Here is an 18,689-nt window from a genome sequence, read left to right on the forward strand (position 1 = left end):
TTGTTATTTGAACTGTCTTTATTATCACAAATAAAAAAAATAGCAATCATCGTATATAATCTCACAAACAATAAGCTTATAAAAGAAAAATAAACAATTCAATGGAAAATGAGAATAGATTCAAGATACAGTACTACCACTCTTAATCCACCCATTTGTTCTAAAATACTGAAACACATTGTAAAATACTACAAAAATATACTCAAACTGCACACTACACAGTTTCTACTGTTGGCAGCACTGATTCTACAGATGGGGTTCAGTATAAAACAGTGCTCCAAGTGAAAACAAAAAAAAAAAGGTGGTAATATTGTGGGCTACTTTAAAAGAAACTTTATTAACTGTTTTAAAAGTTGTTAACTGTTATCAAGCTGTAAATATTTCTATTTTATTAAAGAACATAATAGCACTGTAAGCTGTTCACTAGTGGCTGACAAGCGTTGCCAAATGTTGATGCAATGCTATTGGGTTAGAGGTGATCTAAGGTAAACAGTAAGTGTAGAATAACTGCCAAGATGGAAGAGGTCAGGGGAGTTACTGAAACAATTACCCCAGCTCCTAGGAAACCCAAGAGGCTTGCAAAAAAAATGGCCCCAATAAAACGGGACATAAAAGGTAAAGGCTGAAGCCCACATCTTTTATCTACTCCCAAGATTCAAATCACTTTTCAGCAGCCCTGTGCGAAACATTAGGGATAGCAGCTGACCTTCGGAATGAATTCTCTGGGACGATGGACAAATTCATTTTTATAACAAGTCAACAACATATATGAGAAGAAAACTTAACTGAAAACAGATATTTTTTCTACACAAAAAGTGGACAAAAAATTCAAAATGTCCATTCTGAGTATTCAGGAATGGGGGTGGAAAAAAGTCCTTATAAAGTGGCCATAAGAAAAACAAAGATTCATACACATTTTGTGATGGGATGCTACAACCCCACCTCGAGTACTGATGTAAACTACTTTTGGTATTTGGTGGATACACAGCACGTTCACACACAACTCCTGGCACTTTTCGAAAAATGTTTAACAATATTCATAATTACTTGAAATTTTTAATTAACTCTCAACATCTTAATACGTGTTAAAAATGTTAAAATGCTAGACATTTTAAACTAGATACAATGTGACCAAAAAACAACAACAACAATATACAAGTAAACCACAAAGTTATAAAATATGTAGATACAAAATATCATTACAACAATTGGGTACTCTGAGTATCAAACAATCTTAAAAATATCAAATGCTAGAAAAAGCTTCATATTTCTTGCAAGTAAAACAACATAAAAATATTCATTCAAAAAAACCTAGAAAAAATATATTTCTTCATACTTGAAAATTTTTGATTTTTTTTAAATAGGATCTATTCATCTAATTTGTAATCCTGGATTACCGCTAAACCTAAGTAGCCTCAGTAAACTACAGCATTCAAAGTTGTCTCTTACCAAAGTTAATTTTCAAGATACTGTTATAATTCAATCAGTTTCAGAAGACATTTTTTTTTGGAGGAAAATGAGGAAGATTTCTTTTCCAAAAGCTGTTTTTTACAGTTTCTCTAATTGCGATTTATCTACTTTTAATTCTGTGTTTTGTGAGCATCATGGAAGTATTTATAAGTGTATAATTCTACACAGAAATGGATATGTAATGGTTAATACTATACTTATCTCAACAACCCGCTTACCAGTAATTTCTAAAAGCTACACAAGAAATGGCAAGCTGCGAAAAATATGATAAACGGACATAGACACCCTGAAAGGTGTGCACATTTTCCCTCATTGTTTTCTGTCAGCCAACTGGTCACCTTAATTAACGACCTTCTCTACTGTTAACCATAAGTAACCCCCTACTAATGTTAATATTATTTTATATACGAGACGTAAAAACTTGTGGAAAATACACAACGTCTTCATATTTTACAAAACTTTTGATGTATGTATATAACATCCATAATAACAAAATACTTCAGAAACATTTCAATTATGAGTAATTTGACTAAAAAAGTTTTTTTTGTCTACGCTTGTTGATATATTAAGCCAGTATTTTGGCTTTGCTGAAGTAATATGTACATTTACATGTGTTTAGATATGCATGTCAAATTTCTTTTTTTTTAATCTGTAAAACTGTTAAACTTAACTCATGATAGAACATTGTGAGATAGTGTCAAAATGTTTAATTGACTACATCTTGTAAAAAAAGGTTACTCCAGTTGTCTTAATAGTCTACATTAAGGAATGTTTCAAAATTATTCCTGATAAAAAAAAAGCTATCTATTCCTTTAAGATTTGTATTTAAAAATGACCATAGGCTAACTTAACCTTTTTTATAGAAATGGAAACATTACGAGCTTACGGCACATAATAAATGACCTTTGACCTGCAAATTACATATTTTACAACAATAGGTAGAAAAAAAAAATTCTCCTTAATTTACCCATTTACTGCAACTAGATAAAAAATTACTTTTACTTCTCACACGGCATGTAAAATAAACATGAACACATTAAGTAATTGCTATAAATGCCAACCAAAATATCACCAGATTAACAACATAGAAAATTCAGATCCACAGGTAAAATAAAATACAAGATTATCCGATGAACTCTGTTCACCTCTAATCTTCTGCCTTCAGATCTTTACTATCTAAATCTTCCAGTTGAGAAGCGGGGTCTCCATCCGTTTTGTCCGAGGTCTCCGGTTCCGTCCTCTCTTTAGTAGGCACCAAAATCAACTTTCCTACGTTTTCTCTGTGTACCATCTTCTTCGTAGCATTGACCACCTACAGAGTATAAAGAATAACTTGTACTGGTAAATCGTTTTTAACTTAATTCACATTTCAAAAAATTTCTTGAATATTTTGAGTGTGTAATAAAAATCTACCTACATCTCATGTATACAAAAACCTCAGTTTTATCTTATAGAACATAAGAATAACTTTGCGAGTCTTTATAAAGTGAATTTAACATTCCAGTAATGAAACTGTGAAGAGTACAAATGTACTAATATTCTGAATTTTTAGATGATGAAGCAATTCAATAAATATAACTAACAGCCTTATTAAAATTGGCAAGTTTCAGAGGCTGTGGTAAGCTTTGAGAGAAGAATTCAAATGTAATCAACAGATATAAATTTAATCTTTATATTACAGAAGATTTTCCCATGCTTTGAAAGAGAACTTCATTAATATTTTGGATATTTTAACTGTTTTTATCTCTGGATGAAGTCATAAATTTACATTTTCATTGTCACAGAGATAAACTAGTATACACTCTCTGTATAACATACACGTGATGATGACCAAGATGAAACAAATCCACAACCTAGCAAGTAATATATAGTATTTGCCCAAATATAATGCACACTTTTTTTTTTCCTCCAAATACCTCCCAAAAAATGGACTGTGCATTATATTCGGGCATGTTCAATTTTGTTACGTATTTTAGTAGAAGCTACCACCAAAAATTATCAAAGGTTTAAAAAAATGTTGCATGTCCAACGCAATGGACGGGACGGATGATGACATGCTGTGGGAATCAGAAGAGGATGAAGCAAAGGTTTAAGGAAGCAAATGCAATGAAATCAGGTAGCAACAATTCTACCGAAGACTACGATTTATGTGAAGATGAATGATTAGCTTAGTGTATTACCACATATAAACTTTTCAAGAAATATTGTAAGATTGACGAATAATAAAATTTCCATGAAAGATTTCCAAAAATGTTTAATACGTTGATAGTTGTTTATTGTATTTATAAACTATTCAATACATTTTGTACAACCGATGTGTAAAAAAAAACCAAAACAAAAAAAAACATTTTCTTCAATTTAACCTTTCAAAATTGGGTGTGCGTTATATTCAGGGGTGCATTACATTCGAGCAAATATGACAGTATTCATTAAACACTGTGGACAACTACAGGGATCAAGACCTTATGCACTGTAAGGAAGAAGTTTTTGTAATTTATTTACAATGATAAAAACCTCAAGAAAATAATAATTATCATCATTAGTACAGTAAAAACAAAGAAGATGAAAAGTACTTACGGGGATGAATGAAGAAACTTTTTATACACTTAAAAAATTCAAGACTGGTTTGCCCAAAACAAGAAAAAGAAAACTTGCTTAAAAACTTGGGTAGGGACTGTTGAGAATGTATAAAACAAGCATGATAAAAAAAATGAAATAAATGCAAATGAACAAACACACACATTTTCTTTTATCCTATTTATTTACTTTTTTTTCAGTATCGATGTTTTGATCCATCATGCTAGAACGTTTTCAGATTTTAGTTAAACCATAAAACATTGTTAGTTAAATATTTTTTCCATACATAGCATAATTCTTGCACTAAACGAGTAAAGTAATGAACTCTTGTAAAAATCCAAGTGATGATAACATTTCAGGTGTATAAAATTCGACGTCAATGTTATCATTGGTAGTCTCTACATTGCACAAGTGTGATGAGGCACACTTAAGTCTATATGAATAGGCATCATGAAGAAACAGGGCTATGAAATTATAATACCTTAACAGCTTCATGACATATGTTGAAGACATTGCAAAACACATCATTAACACACTTATGGATAAATGCCGTGAGTATCAGGAAAGAAAGAAAGAAAAAAAAAAATCCAGCCTAGAGTTAAACAAGCTGAAGTTCCACAAAGGTCTTAAAATATTCATGATATTTTAAAAATTATAAAAAACAAAACTTCAGGATTCTCCACTTAGGATTCTATTATTCAGTCAGTCATTAAATGGGCTGAAATTGAAGGAAGACTATCCTGGCACAGTATACTCCTTACTCGTATAAAACTTCATTAAAACTCAATGAAACTACATCATAATATTTTGTTTGCAAATGTGAAGATGAAATGGCATAAAAGAACAGGTATAGTTAGTACTACCTAGACTGTCTCAATCAGAGGCACCTTATCATTTGAATCGTACTTACATGTGATATTAAGAAGAACGTAGACAGGTGACATGAATTATTCTACTAGGTTGGAAGCATTGTGTCAAAACCATGATATTTGAAATGATAGAAACAAGTAAATCTTAATAATGGTGAGTTATTAGGGTCTGCGTTTTGAGTTTTTATTTCTCTCAGAATCTCCCTATCGTTTTGCAGTATTTAATTTTACATATGAAAATCAATGAAAAAAAAAATGTAGTTTAGCCCATGGAAAAAAAAAAATCAGTATTAAAACTGTCACCATTTTAATAATCGTAATCTACAACAAAACATTTTAAATTGTAAATAAAATGAAACTTACTCAATATGCAATTAACTTTTTGTTTGCATTTATGTTAAACAAACAACCCGTCACCCCCTTTTATAAATATCAATCAGTTTTACCAAGCAATAAAAAAGAAAAAAGAGAGAACATTTCTTTAGGTTACAGAGAACAAACCGTAATAGGGTTAAGGGTTACTAGCAGTCTTAACTCTTATGGGGTATTGCACTAGAAGAACCAAGATTACATAAAGCCAAATCCACCAATAAACTGGTTAAAATATTAATTTCTTAAGTAAGAAGAAATAAACGACGAATATTAGTATGTACCAAAAATGAAGAACTAAATGAATTATTGAAAAAAGTTAGATAAAAAACGAACTGTATCAAACCCAGAAGTTTAAAGGTTTTTCCAAAGATAATAAATGCCCATGAACTTTATTTTGACTACTGAAGGAACCTTAAGTCATGTTTTTTCTATTAGAAAGTATAAAATAGAACAACAACCTTCCAGTCTTTTTCAGATTATAATCATTCAATGATGAATCAACTAGCCAAGAATGTGAATAACGAAGAGAAGGCAAGGGACCAAAATGTACCACTTTGTACCAATGTACCACTTCTTTTGAAGGTATTACTGAGCTTGAGCTTTAGTAAATCCATTGTGATTATAAATTATTTGTTTTGTTTTTTATACTGTTAATAGAACCAGGAGATATGCCAGCTTTATTGCAATGGCTTTTTGGTTCAGAGAGTTTTTCTTTCGTAACCATATTCTTCACCTTGTAGATAAGGGTATAGTTTCAGATTGACTTCGGGGTGTGGTAGCAAAGCTTTGTTGTGCAAGTTTTGTATGCTACAGTGAAGATTACTCTTATATGAAACATTCCATTCTTTGCCTCTGTGTCACCTGACAATCTCGCTACAACAATACCCTTTCTTGGAAAGGCCTGTGCGATATCCTCCAGCTGTAAGTCCACGCTACAACAATACCCTTTCTTGGAAAGGCCTGTGCGATATCCTCCAGCTGTAAGTCCACGCTACAACAATACCCTTTCTTGGAAAGGCCTGTGCGATATCCTCCAGCTGTAAGTTCATCCTGGCAGCATTTACTATAAACCAAACATAAAGGTGCTAAACATGTCATTCACAGAGCTACAGCACACAGATTGTAACGACACACCAGTGCATCAGCCTGTGCAAATTGCTCTAATAAAGCATGATTAACAATATGCACAACGATCAAATATTTAATTGCAAAATCAACTATTTTTATCTTATTTGCAATAGTACAAGTTATAGATTTCTGTCTCTAAGGCCAGGCTGACACACAAGGCAACAGAAGGATGAATGAACACATTATATTGTTGTATTATGCCTGTTTCAGTAAGGTGACAAGCCATACATTACAATTGCATTTGTAAGTTAAGGAATATCACTCTAGATCAGTGGTCAGGTCTTTTATTTTTAATTGCCTCTGATTTTAAAAACAAGAAGGACCCGAGTACCATAATTTTACCAACTTTGAGCTAGATACGTATAAATTCCTATTCAGGGGTTCACTCACATTTCTGCAAGCACACACAACCATATGGACCACAACACAAACATTTGTACTTTTTTCAAACATGTATCCAACATTAATGCCTTGAAGGTTTGGTAAATTTCTTTTAAAACTACAGAAAACAGTGATAGCACCAAATGAACAAATACACCACTGCAAAAAAAAATAAAACATTAGGGAGCATTAAGTTAACAAAAGGAAAGTTCCACAACCAACCTGATTTATAAACCAGTTAACTTTTCAGTTTTTATTCTTATGTTCTCAGAATAAATTACTGCCGTCAGTTGCTGAATTTCATCAAAAAAACCCTTAAAAATACATTTCTCAGTACAACTGCTTCATCTAATCAAACACACGTACGTAACCAAACACAGGATGTAAATGACTATTCTCCAAGATTAAAAATTTCCTACCTCATCAAAGGTCCATACGGAATCAAACACAGGATGTAAATGACTATTCTCCAAGATTAAAAATTTCCTACCTCATCAAAGGTCCATACGGAATCAAACACAGGATGTAAATGACTATTCTCCAAGATTAAAAATTTCCTACCTCATCAAAGGTCCATACGGAATCAAACACAGGATGTAAATGACTATTCTCCAAGATTAAAAATTTCCTACCTCATCAAAGGTCCATACGGAATCAATTCTTGGTTTAACCTTGCCTTCTTCGTAAAGGCTCAAAAGATGACCCATTATCTCCTTGACCCGGGTAGGATCAGTCTCGGCAAGGGTTCCCAAATTAAATCCACACACGGCATGATTGTTCTTGACCAAGTTCAACAGACTTATATTTTTCATTTGCCACCAGACTTTCAATGCTCGCAGTAAACTACGTTTCTCTCCTCCAATCATATTACTGATACCTTAAGAGATAAGACTATTGGTGACGTGATCATTTTCACATACAGTTGTTTCACAAATTATACTGAAAAATAAACTAATAATTAAGTTATTTTTGGAATGTGGATCCGAAATTATAATCATACGTTACACAGTTTCTTCACTGAATATTCAAGTCAGTTTCACTAACTTTTATCTGAATAATTCAGAGTTTGAAATAAATTAAAATTGGGCGTTGCTTAGAAGAGGTGAGTGAATAGTCTGTGGAGATGGGTCAATTTGACTGACCTTGTAACCATGAAACTACACATACTTTAACTTTGAATGTACAAAGTGAATCTTGAAATATGGCAAGTTAATAGCTATTACAAGTATGTTTTAACACAAAAAGAATCTGATTTCTTAATAAAGTATTTTCACTAACAATTGTCTGTGAATTTATGTAGCTTCTACCGAGGCAGTTTTTATGTTAGAAATGAAAATATTTCTTTTCATCTTACAGTTTCCATATTTAAATCGCATAACCTCTAGAAACTCATAAATGAATATCAAAAGTTTTTTTCCCATAAAACTTCATACCATATCTCATATTTTCTTTAGCCTAACACTAACTATAGTGAAAATTGAAAAATACGAAATAAAATAAAATAAAAACCTTTTTTTCTTTCTAGAATGACTGTAGATTGTGACAGACAATTACAATATTTATCCTAAACAGCCTCAAGCTTCTAACAGTTTCACCTCTGCTTTCTCGTAATTATAATTTTTTTTATTGTTCTTTGAGTCAAGTCTAACTAATGTAATAAAATAAAGCAATAAATCACCTGGTGGGAACTTAAACAAACTATTGATATACATTATATAACAGCAGGCTGTATGCATTCCTAAATAAGAAGTCATTTTTTATTTTAAAATCTTTGTGATAATTAACACGGAATACTTCATTTTTCTTTAAAGTTAACTTCATTTATCTTAATGGTTATAATTTTCAAAACAATTTTAAATACTGATGTTCTATTGCTTGCTTAATTCCTAAATAAGAAGTCATTTTTTATTTTAAAATCTTTGTGATAATTAGCACGGAATGCTTCATTTTTCTTTAAAGTTAACTTCATTTATCTTAATGGTTATAATTTTCAAAACAATTTTAAATACTGATGTTCTATTGTTTGCTTAATGCATGAATTTAAGGTTAATATAAATCTCCAAAGCTGGAAAATCCTCACGAGGTAGTTTAAAAATCTTGTTACATTCCACTCATTATAGGCTTTATCACTTATTTCATTAACTTATAACTTTAAAAAAATATATTACTTTTTTAGCATGCTCCATACAGTTAACTTCCTTTTAATGAAAAATTATTAATCATTTAACAAACTGCTTTTTTTACTGCTGTAGAGGAATCACAATTGTCAGCACTACATCTGATTCTAAACTTCACAGTAAACGTTCAGTGTTTTACAATAAATTTACAGAGTTTATTGTGAGAAAGTACAGATAACATGAAATATTTTTAAATATTCACGATAGAAAAAATAAAACCTACTAGAATTTCTGACCTTGGATTATTGTAGAATCTTAAGATTTATTAATTAGAGTTGGTTTATTTCAAGAAATGTTTTATTAGAATCTTTATTTACAGTATAGTTTCCTGAAATGGTATTCTATTTTAATGTACATGTTAACTTGCTTTGTTAGGATAATTTGGAATTTCTTTTACCAGAGACAAAATTCAACAGTATTCCATGCAAATACTCATTTGAATTCTCTACAAATATTACCTGTATGAAGAAAGGGCAAAATCTAGACTTCAAGTCAAACTTTGTGAATAAACTAATTTACTTCATTTGGTCAGTAGAAAGTGACATCCCACACAGTTAACAATGTATGTCACTGTTTATTAAATAACTTTAGCAAGAAAAATGTTCCACATATGTACTTTGATGGCATTATCATTACCTCATGTACGATAACATTACACAACTCAAATTAATAGAATCATAACCTTCTCAGAACAAAAAACAAAAACAACCTGAATCTCTTTGGGTTGGTGTTCTACGAGTAACAGTAGTGAGAACGGGAACGAAAACATCACATAAAAAAAGCAGCAGTTCAATTGAAGTAGAAAAACTGGTAATAATTCATACATGTTTTTCTGACCTGATGGACAATTAACAATAAAAGTTTATTCAACTGCTGACCTTCATTTGGAATAACAAACAAAAAACATTTAACTCGGGTGCTCTTTTGAAAAATGGAAGCATTTTGGGTTCTAGATTTTGTCCTGGCAAAAAATCTACCTAATTGTTGAGCTTTGCCATTAGTAAAAATCTAGTTTTTAAGTGTTTTTTTTTTCTGGGTGCAAAATCTTTAAAAGCAAACATTTTCGTACAATAACTTTCTTTAGGTGATTGGTATTGTTATGGCTTACAAACAGGGTTGTTTTTTTTGGGATATCATTTCAAACTTTGCATTCACAAATTCTTCAAATGTAATAGTAGTAATCAAATTTTTGTTATTAGAACCACTTGTATTTGTAAAATGACATAGATGCAACGTAACTGTAACGTGGCACAATTTGCTGATGCATGATACTGAGTGTTCTACAAAAATCAAAACGAGGGGGAAAAGCCTACCACGTAGTTTATACATCATGTTGTTTTTAAACTCTGGTCCTTAACTGTAATGTTCTTGAGATTCTCATTAAAGTATAAGGTAAAAGTATATAATACATACTTATTAAAGTAGGTGCAAATCTATACAGTTTAGTTCGTTAAGTACACTATCTTACTATCTATCTGTTAATAAACCAGAACCCTTACCAACATGAATCAAACGACCCATATGTTTCAATATCTTCTGAGAACGAATGAAGTCTGAGCCAGAGAGACAGTCAACAATGATATCCACACCTGCAGAGGAGATAGAGGGCTATACAGTTTAAATATTCTTTACCACTGAATTTAGATTTAAATACACGATAATACTGAGCTAGTATTTGCACCTTACAGTGAAGTATTCTTTAAGTGCAGTAATAGCAATAATCCTACTTCTTCTGTTACTAAAGTGGTGGAATACACATCATGGTATTTCTCGAAGTTAAACCCAACAAGAAGTATAAAATAATCAGTTAAATACTTCTATTAAATATAAATCTTAGAATCCCCCATGATAATGAAGATAAGTATCTGTGTGTTGTAATAAAAACTTCAAGTACGAGTTCAGATGTATAGAAAAAAGATTTTAAAAAACTCAGATATGTTTTCTACTTAGAAACATCAATAAAAAAAGATTTAAAACATATCCTGGTTAGAAAACAGTGGCTTAAAACTGGTACAGCCTTATCAGGTAACTAATATACCATGGTTGGATACACAGTAGCTTAAAACTGATATCAGCTCCAATGAATGGACATCAAGTTGATCGTTTGATCATGATTCAAATTGAAAACTGTTATCCTGTGAAGAACTGAGTGAAAGAAGTATCTATGTCATAGCCATCAAACTAATTTTTTATTTTAAGGGTTCTTAAACAAGTTATTCATTTTATGTTTTACTATTTTGATTTAAATATTATTCAAATGTTACGGATAAGTGGATAACTCTATCAACCCGTGAAACTCAGCAATAGCCCATTTCACTCAGAAGCAAAGAGTAGAATTTATTTTTATTTATAATAATGTTTTATTATTCTCCTAATTCATGATTTACTTGGATTTTTTTTCTTATAATGCAGTTAACTTAGATTTAAATTCCTTACGTATTTCTTTTCCTTCCACTTATCTCAGCGGAAGGAAAGGGTTTTGTAAAGCCATGGGGTAAATCCACTTGTTGCATCAAATAACTATAAGTGGATTTACCCGCTTTGACAATTATAGTTATTTGATGCAACAAGTGGATTTACCCGCTTTGACAATTATAGTTATTTGATGCAACAAGTGGATTTACCTGCTTTGACAAGATATTTGGAAATTTTAGTCTTCAGTTTGTGGTTGACTTGAGGATAGGTTCAGATAGCATTTTATATAAAACATCAGATACTGGGCTCAAAAGTGTTAACAGTGTTTTACCAATAATTAGCTTTACTTTGATGTTACTCTGGGTCATAGATGCTGATGTGTCAAGAACTTTTGGGAAGGGGAATGCATTTCTTTCATTTCCTTTATCCTTGATGTAAATATGAAATCAACATTACGTATCCAAGTTAACCCTTATGATGAGTCAAGCGGATATATCCACTTTGACATTTATAGCCATTTGATGCAACAAGTGGATTTACCCGCTTTGACAATTATAGTTATTTGATGCAACACCATTAATGCAGCATAACATTCACATTAACAGATACATTATGTCTGGTCAAGTTACCTGGTTTTTAAATTCAAAAGATGGTGTGAAACATTGAGATCGTTTAAGGTCTTTTACAATTAGGTTCTTTGCCTTTGTGGCAAGTTGATCATATTTTCTGTAAAAGTACAAAAACGGTTTCTGTACACAATCTCTAAATATTTAATATTTAGCTCCTGATATGTATCAGTAATGTAGTCATAAGGTAGGTTTGTGATATGACTTAATTAATTATTTCAGGAGGTTTAGGGTGGGCTGTTACCCAACTCTGCAAACTTGTAGAAGAAGTGACCATTTTTGGAACAGCCTCTGCATTCAAGCATGATATTATTCGTGAGAATGGAGTTACTCATGCTATCGATTACCGCTCTATGGATTTTGTCCAGGAGGTTCAAACTAAAGCTCCAGCAGGTAAATTTGATAATTATGGTTGATAATATCTTTTTATTATATTATCCAAAGGAATTGTTACTAAAAAAAGCTGTCAGCATTAGTGGAAGAATATGGAACAGCGGGTGGTCCGATACGATCTTAACACCGAGTGGTCCGGTATGATCTTAACACCGGGTGGTCCGGTATTATCTTAACACCGGGTGGTTCGGTATTATCTTAACACCGGGTGGTTCGGTATTATCTTAACACCGGGTGGTCCGGTATTATCTTAACACAGGGTGGTCCGGTATTATCTTAACACAGGGTGGTCCGGTATTATCTTAACATAGGGTGGTCCGGTATTATCTTAACACCGGGTGGTCCGGAATTATTTTAACACCGGGTGGTCCGGAATTATCTTAACACCGGTTGGTCCGGTATTATCTTAACACCGGGTGATCCAGTATTATCTTAACACCGGGTGGTCCAGTATTATCTTTCCCATTTTTATTAAAACTTAATAATTAAATAGCCGAGGGAATACAATCATACAGTATTCAACATCTCGTAGCCCAACTCAAACAGTTTTTATTGTCATGTGTTTTTTCACTCCAGTGATTAGTGTTACCTCGTAAAATGGCAACTGTGCAAGAAAAGGCTCAATGCATCATTTCACTCGCAGAGACCAAGTCAGTGACTGTGGTGCAGCATAATTACAGGTGTCAGTACAGGAAAGAACCACCATCAAAACAAACTATCCAAGAGTGGATGAAGAAGTTCTTGGTGACAGGAAGTATGTTAGAGCAAACCACGAGCTGGAAGACCCTCTGTCAGTGATGAACGTATCAAATAAGTACGCAAATCATTTCAGAACAGCCCACAAAAATTGTTTAAGATGCCAAAAACAAACCCTGTTCTATGTCATTCACAAACAACTTCATCTGCACGTCTACAAACTTTAGTTGGTACAGGTACTGCAACCAGATGACATATCAAAGCTCAAGACATTTGTGGTGAACCTCCTTGATGGCATAGATGAAGACAACACATTTGTACCTCGTGCACTGTTCAGGTACGAGGCTACGTTTCATATCTTGGGTAAAGTGAATCATCATAATGTCCACAGTTGTGGCTCAGAAAACCCCCATGACACCATTGAAATCATGCATGAAGGTGAATGTATGACAGGATGAGAGCATTGTTACTGGGAACATGTACCTTGACATGCTTGAACAATGTATGGTCACATGACTGGAGTAAATGCAGCCACAGATAATCTTACTGGAGTTTATTGGTCAGATGCTTCCTATATCAGACATTTTAGAGGTGATGGATTGGTGGGCCAATTTCATGGCCTCCACGTTTGCCAGACATCATTCCACTAGATTTCTTTCTTTGGGGGTATGTTAAGGATATAGTGTATGACACACCTATAGCAAACATCACAAAGGTAAAGACTAGGATAACATACATCATCGCCACTGTACCTTTGAACATGTTGCAGCAAATGTGGACTGAAATCGAATGTCAGTTAGATGTGTTGAGAGCCACTAATAGTGAACACAGTAGAAGTCTACTGAGATGTCAATAAAAGCTGTTTGAGTTGGGCTACAAGATGTTACAAACGACATGGTTATATTTCCTTAGTTAGTTAATTATTAAACTTTAAAACAGGACATTTAATTTTGGACCACTCTGTACTGTGCTCCCAACATAGAACAGAGAAAAAGACAACAAGTCTTTTCATGGGTATGGAATGGAATATTTACATGTAGTGTAGCAATTTTATGATAACATCAACAAATGCCACAATTTTTGGCAAATGAAATTCACAATATTTCGAGGCGTGGCCAACCAAACTTTGAGACTTCTGCCAAGCTACTTGTCATGGATTATGCTGATGTCTACCTACAATTTTTAGCACTTGCTTCAATTTCTGTAGTGGTATGTCAGTGTTTCTTGTGACCATGGTTTTCCTGTTTAAAACTGCCACACAGTGTCACCTCACAGAAGACCGTAAGGATAACCTGATAAAAGTCACATTGGATGGGCCTATTCAATATGTACACAAGTTCAATTGTAATCTGAAAAAGCAGAATTAAAACAATAAAACATTTCATGGGAATTGTTAATTGCTAGAAATACAGGCCATGACCAGAAAATAACATGTACTGAAAAGAAAACTAGAATTTACTTTCATGACAAAAAAAAAGCATTACTACAAAAGTTATACTCTAATAAAAAACTTGTTAGATTCCATTTCATTTGCTTTGTAACATTACAATATGTGCAAAAATATGGATCAAAATAATAAATGAGATGATTAATAATCTATCTAAAACAAAACAAAACATGGAGTTTATTTATTAAAATTTAAAACTTCAAAAACAAATATTGAAACTTCGAATCTAAAAATAATAAACCTTTTGCATATTAGATATTCAGTCAAAATTGATCCAGATGAATGACTGTTATAGGTATGTTGGATATAATCAAGAATTTATGCATGTAATGATATATTTCCTATGTTTTTAACTTGGCTTAATTTGGATATAAACAGGATTTGCTTATAAACAACACAAGTTGGGCCAGATTTAACGGCAACTGCTGTTTATAATGTTACACAAACTGGGCTGGGTTTAGTAGCAAACACTGCTTATAATGTTACACAAATTGGGCTGGGTTTAGTAGCAAACACTGTTTATAATGTTACACAAATTGGGCTGGGTTTAGTAGCAAACACTGCTGATAATGTTACAAAAATTGGGCCAGTTTAGTAGCAAACACTGTTTATAATGTTACACAAATTGGGCCGGGTTTAGTAGCAAACACTGCTTATAATGTTACACAAATTGGACTGGGTTTAGTAGCAAACACTGTTTATAATGTTACAAAAATTGGGCCAGTTTAGTAGCAAACACTGCTGATAATGTTACAAAAATTGGGCCAGTTTAGTAGCAAACACTGTTTATAATGTTACACAAATTGGGCCGGGTTTAGTAGCAAACACTGCTTATAATGTTACACAAATTGGACTGGGTTTAGTAGCAAACACTGTTTATAATGTTACACAAACTGGGCCGGGTTTAGTAGCAAACACTGTTTATAATCTTACACAAATTGGGCCGGGTTTAGTAGCAAACACTGTTTATAATGTTACAAGAAAGTTTTACTATTAAACTTGTTTTTATACTATGCCAAGTACAAAGTAGTATTACTCAAACAATAAAGTAGCAAGAAGACTTAGAAAGTGAGGGTAAATATTCAAGTTCACTAGTTGTGTGCATCTAAGCACTACTTTATATGCTGTGAAAGGTTATGCAGAGAGGCTCACAGTTGTGCAAGGTTGTACTGCTTAAAATTAACGTTGCTTATAAGCAAGTTTTTTTTACTGATAAACAGAACTTGTTTATAAATGGAGTGAAATGCAGTAATTAACGCAAAGTGTTTAATACTCTTTGATCATAAATTTCTCAATGTAAGAAGCCAGATCCTGAAGATACAGAACTTTTTTTTTCAGTAACAAAAACAACACGTTCGTCAAAACATACCAGCAGCAGCTTGAATCAAGACACTTTGGCCACGACGCAGGTTCCCAAAGTCAAATAGAACTAAATAAGCAGTCAAGTAGCTGACCGGCATGGCAACAGCCTCCTCATACGACATACTGTTAGGGATACAGTGACATGCAGTGCCTGAGATCTTGACAACTTCTTGCCACATGCCATAGTGAAAGCTCCAGCAAACAACCCGATCCCCTACCTAAAAGGGTTCAAATATATCTGGTTGAATAAGAATATGCACATCTCCTAACGTAAGGCAGAAAATCAATATTTTAACAATAAATTGTGTAATCCACCATCATCATCACAGAATCAAGAAGCATTATAGCCTAATGATCCACCACTAACATGGTGGGATAAACAAAGTCTACTGACCCAGTATAACTCTGATGGAATCAAGCAGTCTAAGTCTAATAATCCATCACTACCATAAGAGAATCTAAGCAGTCTAATCTAATGATCTATTTCAACATGACTGGAACAACACGGTTCATTAAATCCTCACTACTATGGGATAAGTATCATCTGTTGGTTCACCACCCTTAATGATGGCATTAAACAAAATAATTTATGTTCACCATCATTTGATAGGTTCAAAGAACATACCAACATTATCCACACACAAACACAAAACAGATTTACAAGGGCATTAAATTAAATGTTTAATATTTATAACTTAAAGTCACATAACTCAGAATAAAGTTTGTCGTTTCAGTTTCTCATATCACAGCTATACACATAAATTAAATTACCCAGAATTCACTTTGAATTTTAAATGACAGGAAAAATTTCTATCCATCTTATAAATGTAATTAAATTAAGCACACATGTGACTAAAGTGACAAAACCAGATGTCTGATTATAAATTTTGTTATCAGCATCATTGAAAAATAAAACTCAAGATTCCAACTATCAAAACTATTGTAGAAATCCTGTTAGTTTGTTCATTTCAAAACTTTTTTTTACTTAGGCAATACATCATTGATAATTAATTCAAAGATAAAAGGTGTAGAAGAAAAAATTAGTTTAATATACCTGTAACAGTTAGATAAATTACAAGCCTATTTATTTTACTTTAAGTATAAATACACGAAACAAACAACAACCTTGAACCCCTCGACTCCACTGCCAAGTTCTTTTACTACCCCAGCACACTCCATGCCCATCACGAAGGGCGGTTTACGTCCATCAAAAGTATACAGACCCTGTCGTGTGTACAGGTCAGCAAAATTCATTCCACATGCCTTCACTTGCACAGTTATTTCTCCAGATTCTGGACGAGGACACGGTGCTTCTTGAACAACCAGACAGTCATATCCTCCAAATCCAGTTAACTTGATAGACCGAACTACCTCTCCTTTCTTATCTTCAGACATTTTGGCCAGAAAACTGAGTGTGGTAGAAATTATCATGATACATTGCAAAGATCAATATTTCTTATGCCTACTTACATAGGATGTCCAAAAATTGTGTGACATCTATTAAACTTAATCCACAACAAGACGGTAACACTTACCAATTTTGGTGGATAAAGGGCACATACATAGTTTTTTGCCTAACATCATTTGCATTCAAATACACTTCTGTATGTACTCCATTTCTGGCCCTCAAGATATTCAGTTAATAATAAACGTGTTAGGCAACTTACAGGGCATCGTAGCAGCTGCTACGTTATTGTATTGGTGATCTGTTAATACAGTCCCCAGATCAGTCAACTTTGTTCTGTAGATGATGTCCTTCAAAGAATTCCAGAAGGTCCAGAGGAGTGATGGACAGTGACTATGTGTAATACAATTCCTGACATTTCTTGTTAAAATTCTTAATTAGTGGATATTTTACAAACACTCTACAATACTATCTTTACACTAGAGTAGGTATGTCATCTCTGCTAGCCACAGGATGCACATAGCCTTTTCTGTCACCATGTCTGTTAATGATGTATTTTGTGACCAAGCAAGGGGTATGCTTATTATAGCAAAAAATCTGAATATAAGTGCCATTCATCAACTGTATGTTTGAAAGTGTTACTGTCTTGTCACAGTGATATGTCACACAATTTTTGGAACTCCTGTATAATAGTACTGTTTACAGTTTTGATACAGTTAATTATTTTATTGAATATGTAAAACGAATCTTGAAAAACAGATCCCAAGCACTGGTAAGTATCAGTGGCTATAAGGTGTTTTTCTCTAATAACTAAATGAAAAAACAACATTTCATTACTGTTAATCTTATTACAATGTTTTATCCATTCAAAAATGTTTGAGTGAAAAAAAAACACATTCAAAAGTCTGCTTTAACTCAAACAATATGTGACATCTCATAAACATGACAAAATAATGCAACTTGGCATTACTGCTCATAATGCACCATTTTACTCCTGTGCTGTAAAACTGAAGTTACATTCTGCTTAGCTCCTAATTCACCATATCACATTTTGTTCATTGTAACTCAGTAATGATTCTTTGGTGAATTAGGTACCAAACTCATTGTATTTTTATTAATCACTTTTTTGCTCATTCACTGCTGATGTGGCTTTAAAGAATAAATATTTATTTACAACTAAAAAGGTGTAAATAATTGCCTCAGCTACATTGACACAGATTGAATTTATTGCTTCATGCCATTAATGCTAGAATTAGTATATATTATACAATTTGTGAGAGATACAGATCCTATGGCCACATTCACTAGGTCCTCATAATCCAGCATTCACTACTACACTTGGTATTCATCTTTTTTTTTTTTTTTAGAGTT

General features: G+C 32.8%; 2 protein-coding genes across 2 annotated transcripts in view; both read right to left on the reverse strand.

Annotated features, from left to right (window-relative positions):
* On the reverse strand, window positions 1-10,563 carry LOC111086509 (synaptic vesicle membrane protein VAT-1 homolog). Its single transcript, XM_022389653.1, has 3 exons — window positions 10,474-10,563; window positions 7,430-7,674; window positions 1-2,782 (listed from the first exon to the last, which is right to left on the reverse strand). Exons 1-3 carry the CDS (start codon window positions 10,493-10,495, stop codon window positions 2,618-2,620), a joined length of 432 nt encoding a protein of 143 aa, XP_022245361.1. The 5' UTR covers window positions 10,496-10,563; the 3' UTR covers window positions 1-2,617.
* A 4,212-nt stretch (window positions 10,564-14,775) lies between these two features.
* LOC111086510 (synaptic vesicle membrane protein VAT-1 homolog) overlaps window positions 14,776-18,689 on the reverse strand; it is a 5,613-nt gene continuing 1,699 nt past the window's right edge. Inside the window, exons 2-3 of the mRNA XM_022389654.1 lie at window positions 17,039-17,321; window positions 14,776-16,131 (exon numbers count right to left, since the gene is read on the reverse strand). Of these exons, the coding sequence (XP_022245362.1) occupies window positions 15,910-16,131; window positions 17,039-17,308 (492 nt within the window). The 5' untranslated portion in view covers window positions 17,309-17,321 and the 3' untranslated portion in view covers window positions 14,776-15,909. The remainder of the gene's footprint in view (window positions 16,132-17,038; window positions 17,322-18,689) is intronic.

This window comes from Limulus polyphemus, unplaced genomic scaffold (assembly GCF_000517525.1).
Source record: "Limulus polyphemus unplaced genomic scaffold, Limulus_polyphemus-2.1.2 Scaffold1157, whole genome shotgun sequence".
Taxonomy (NCBI): domain Eukaryota; kingdom Metazoa; phylum Arthropoda; class Merostomata; order Xiphosura; family Limulidae; genus Limulus; species Limulus polyphemus.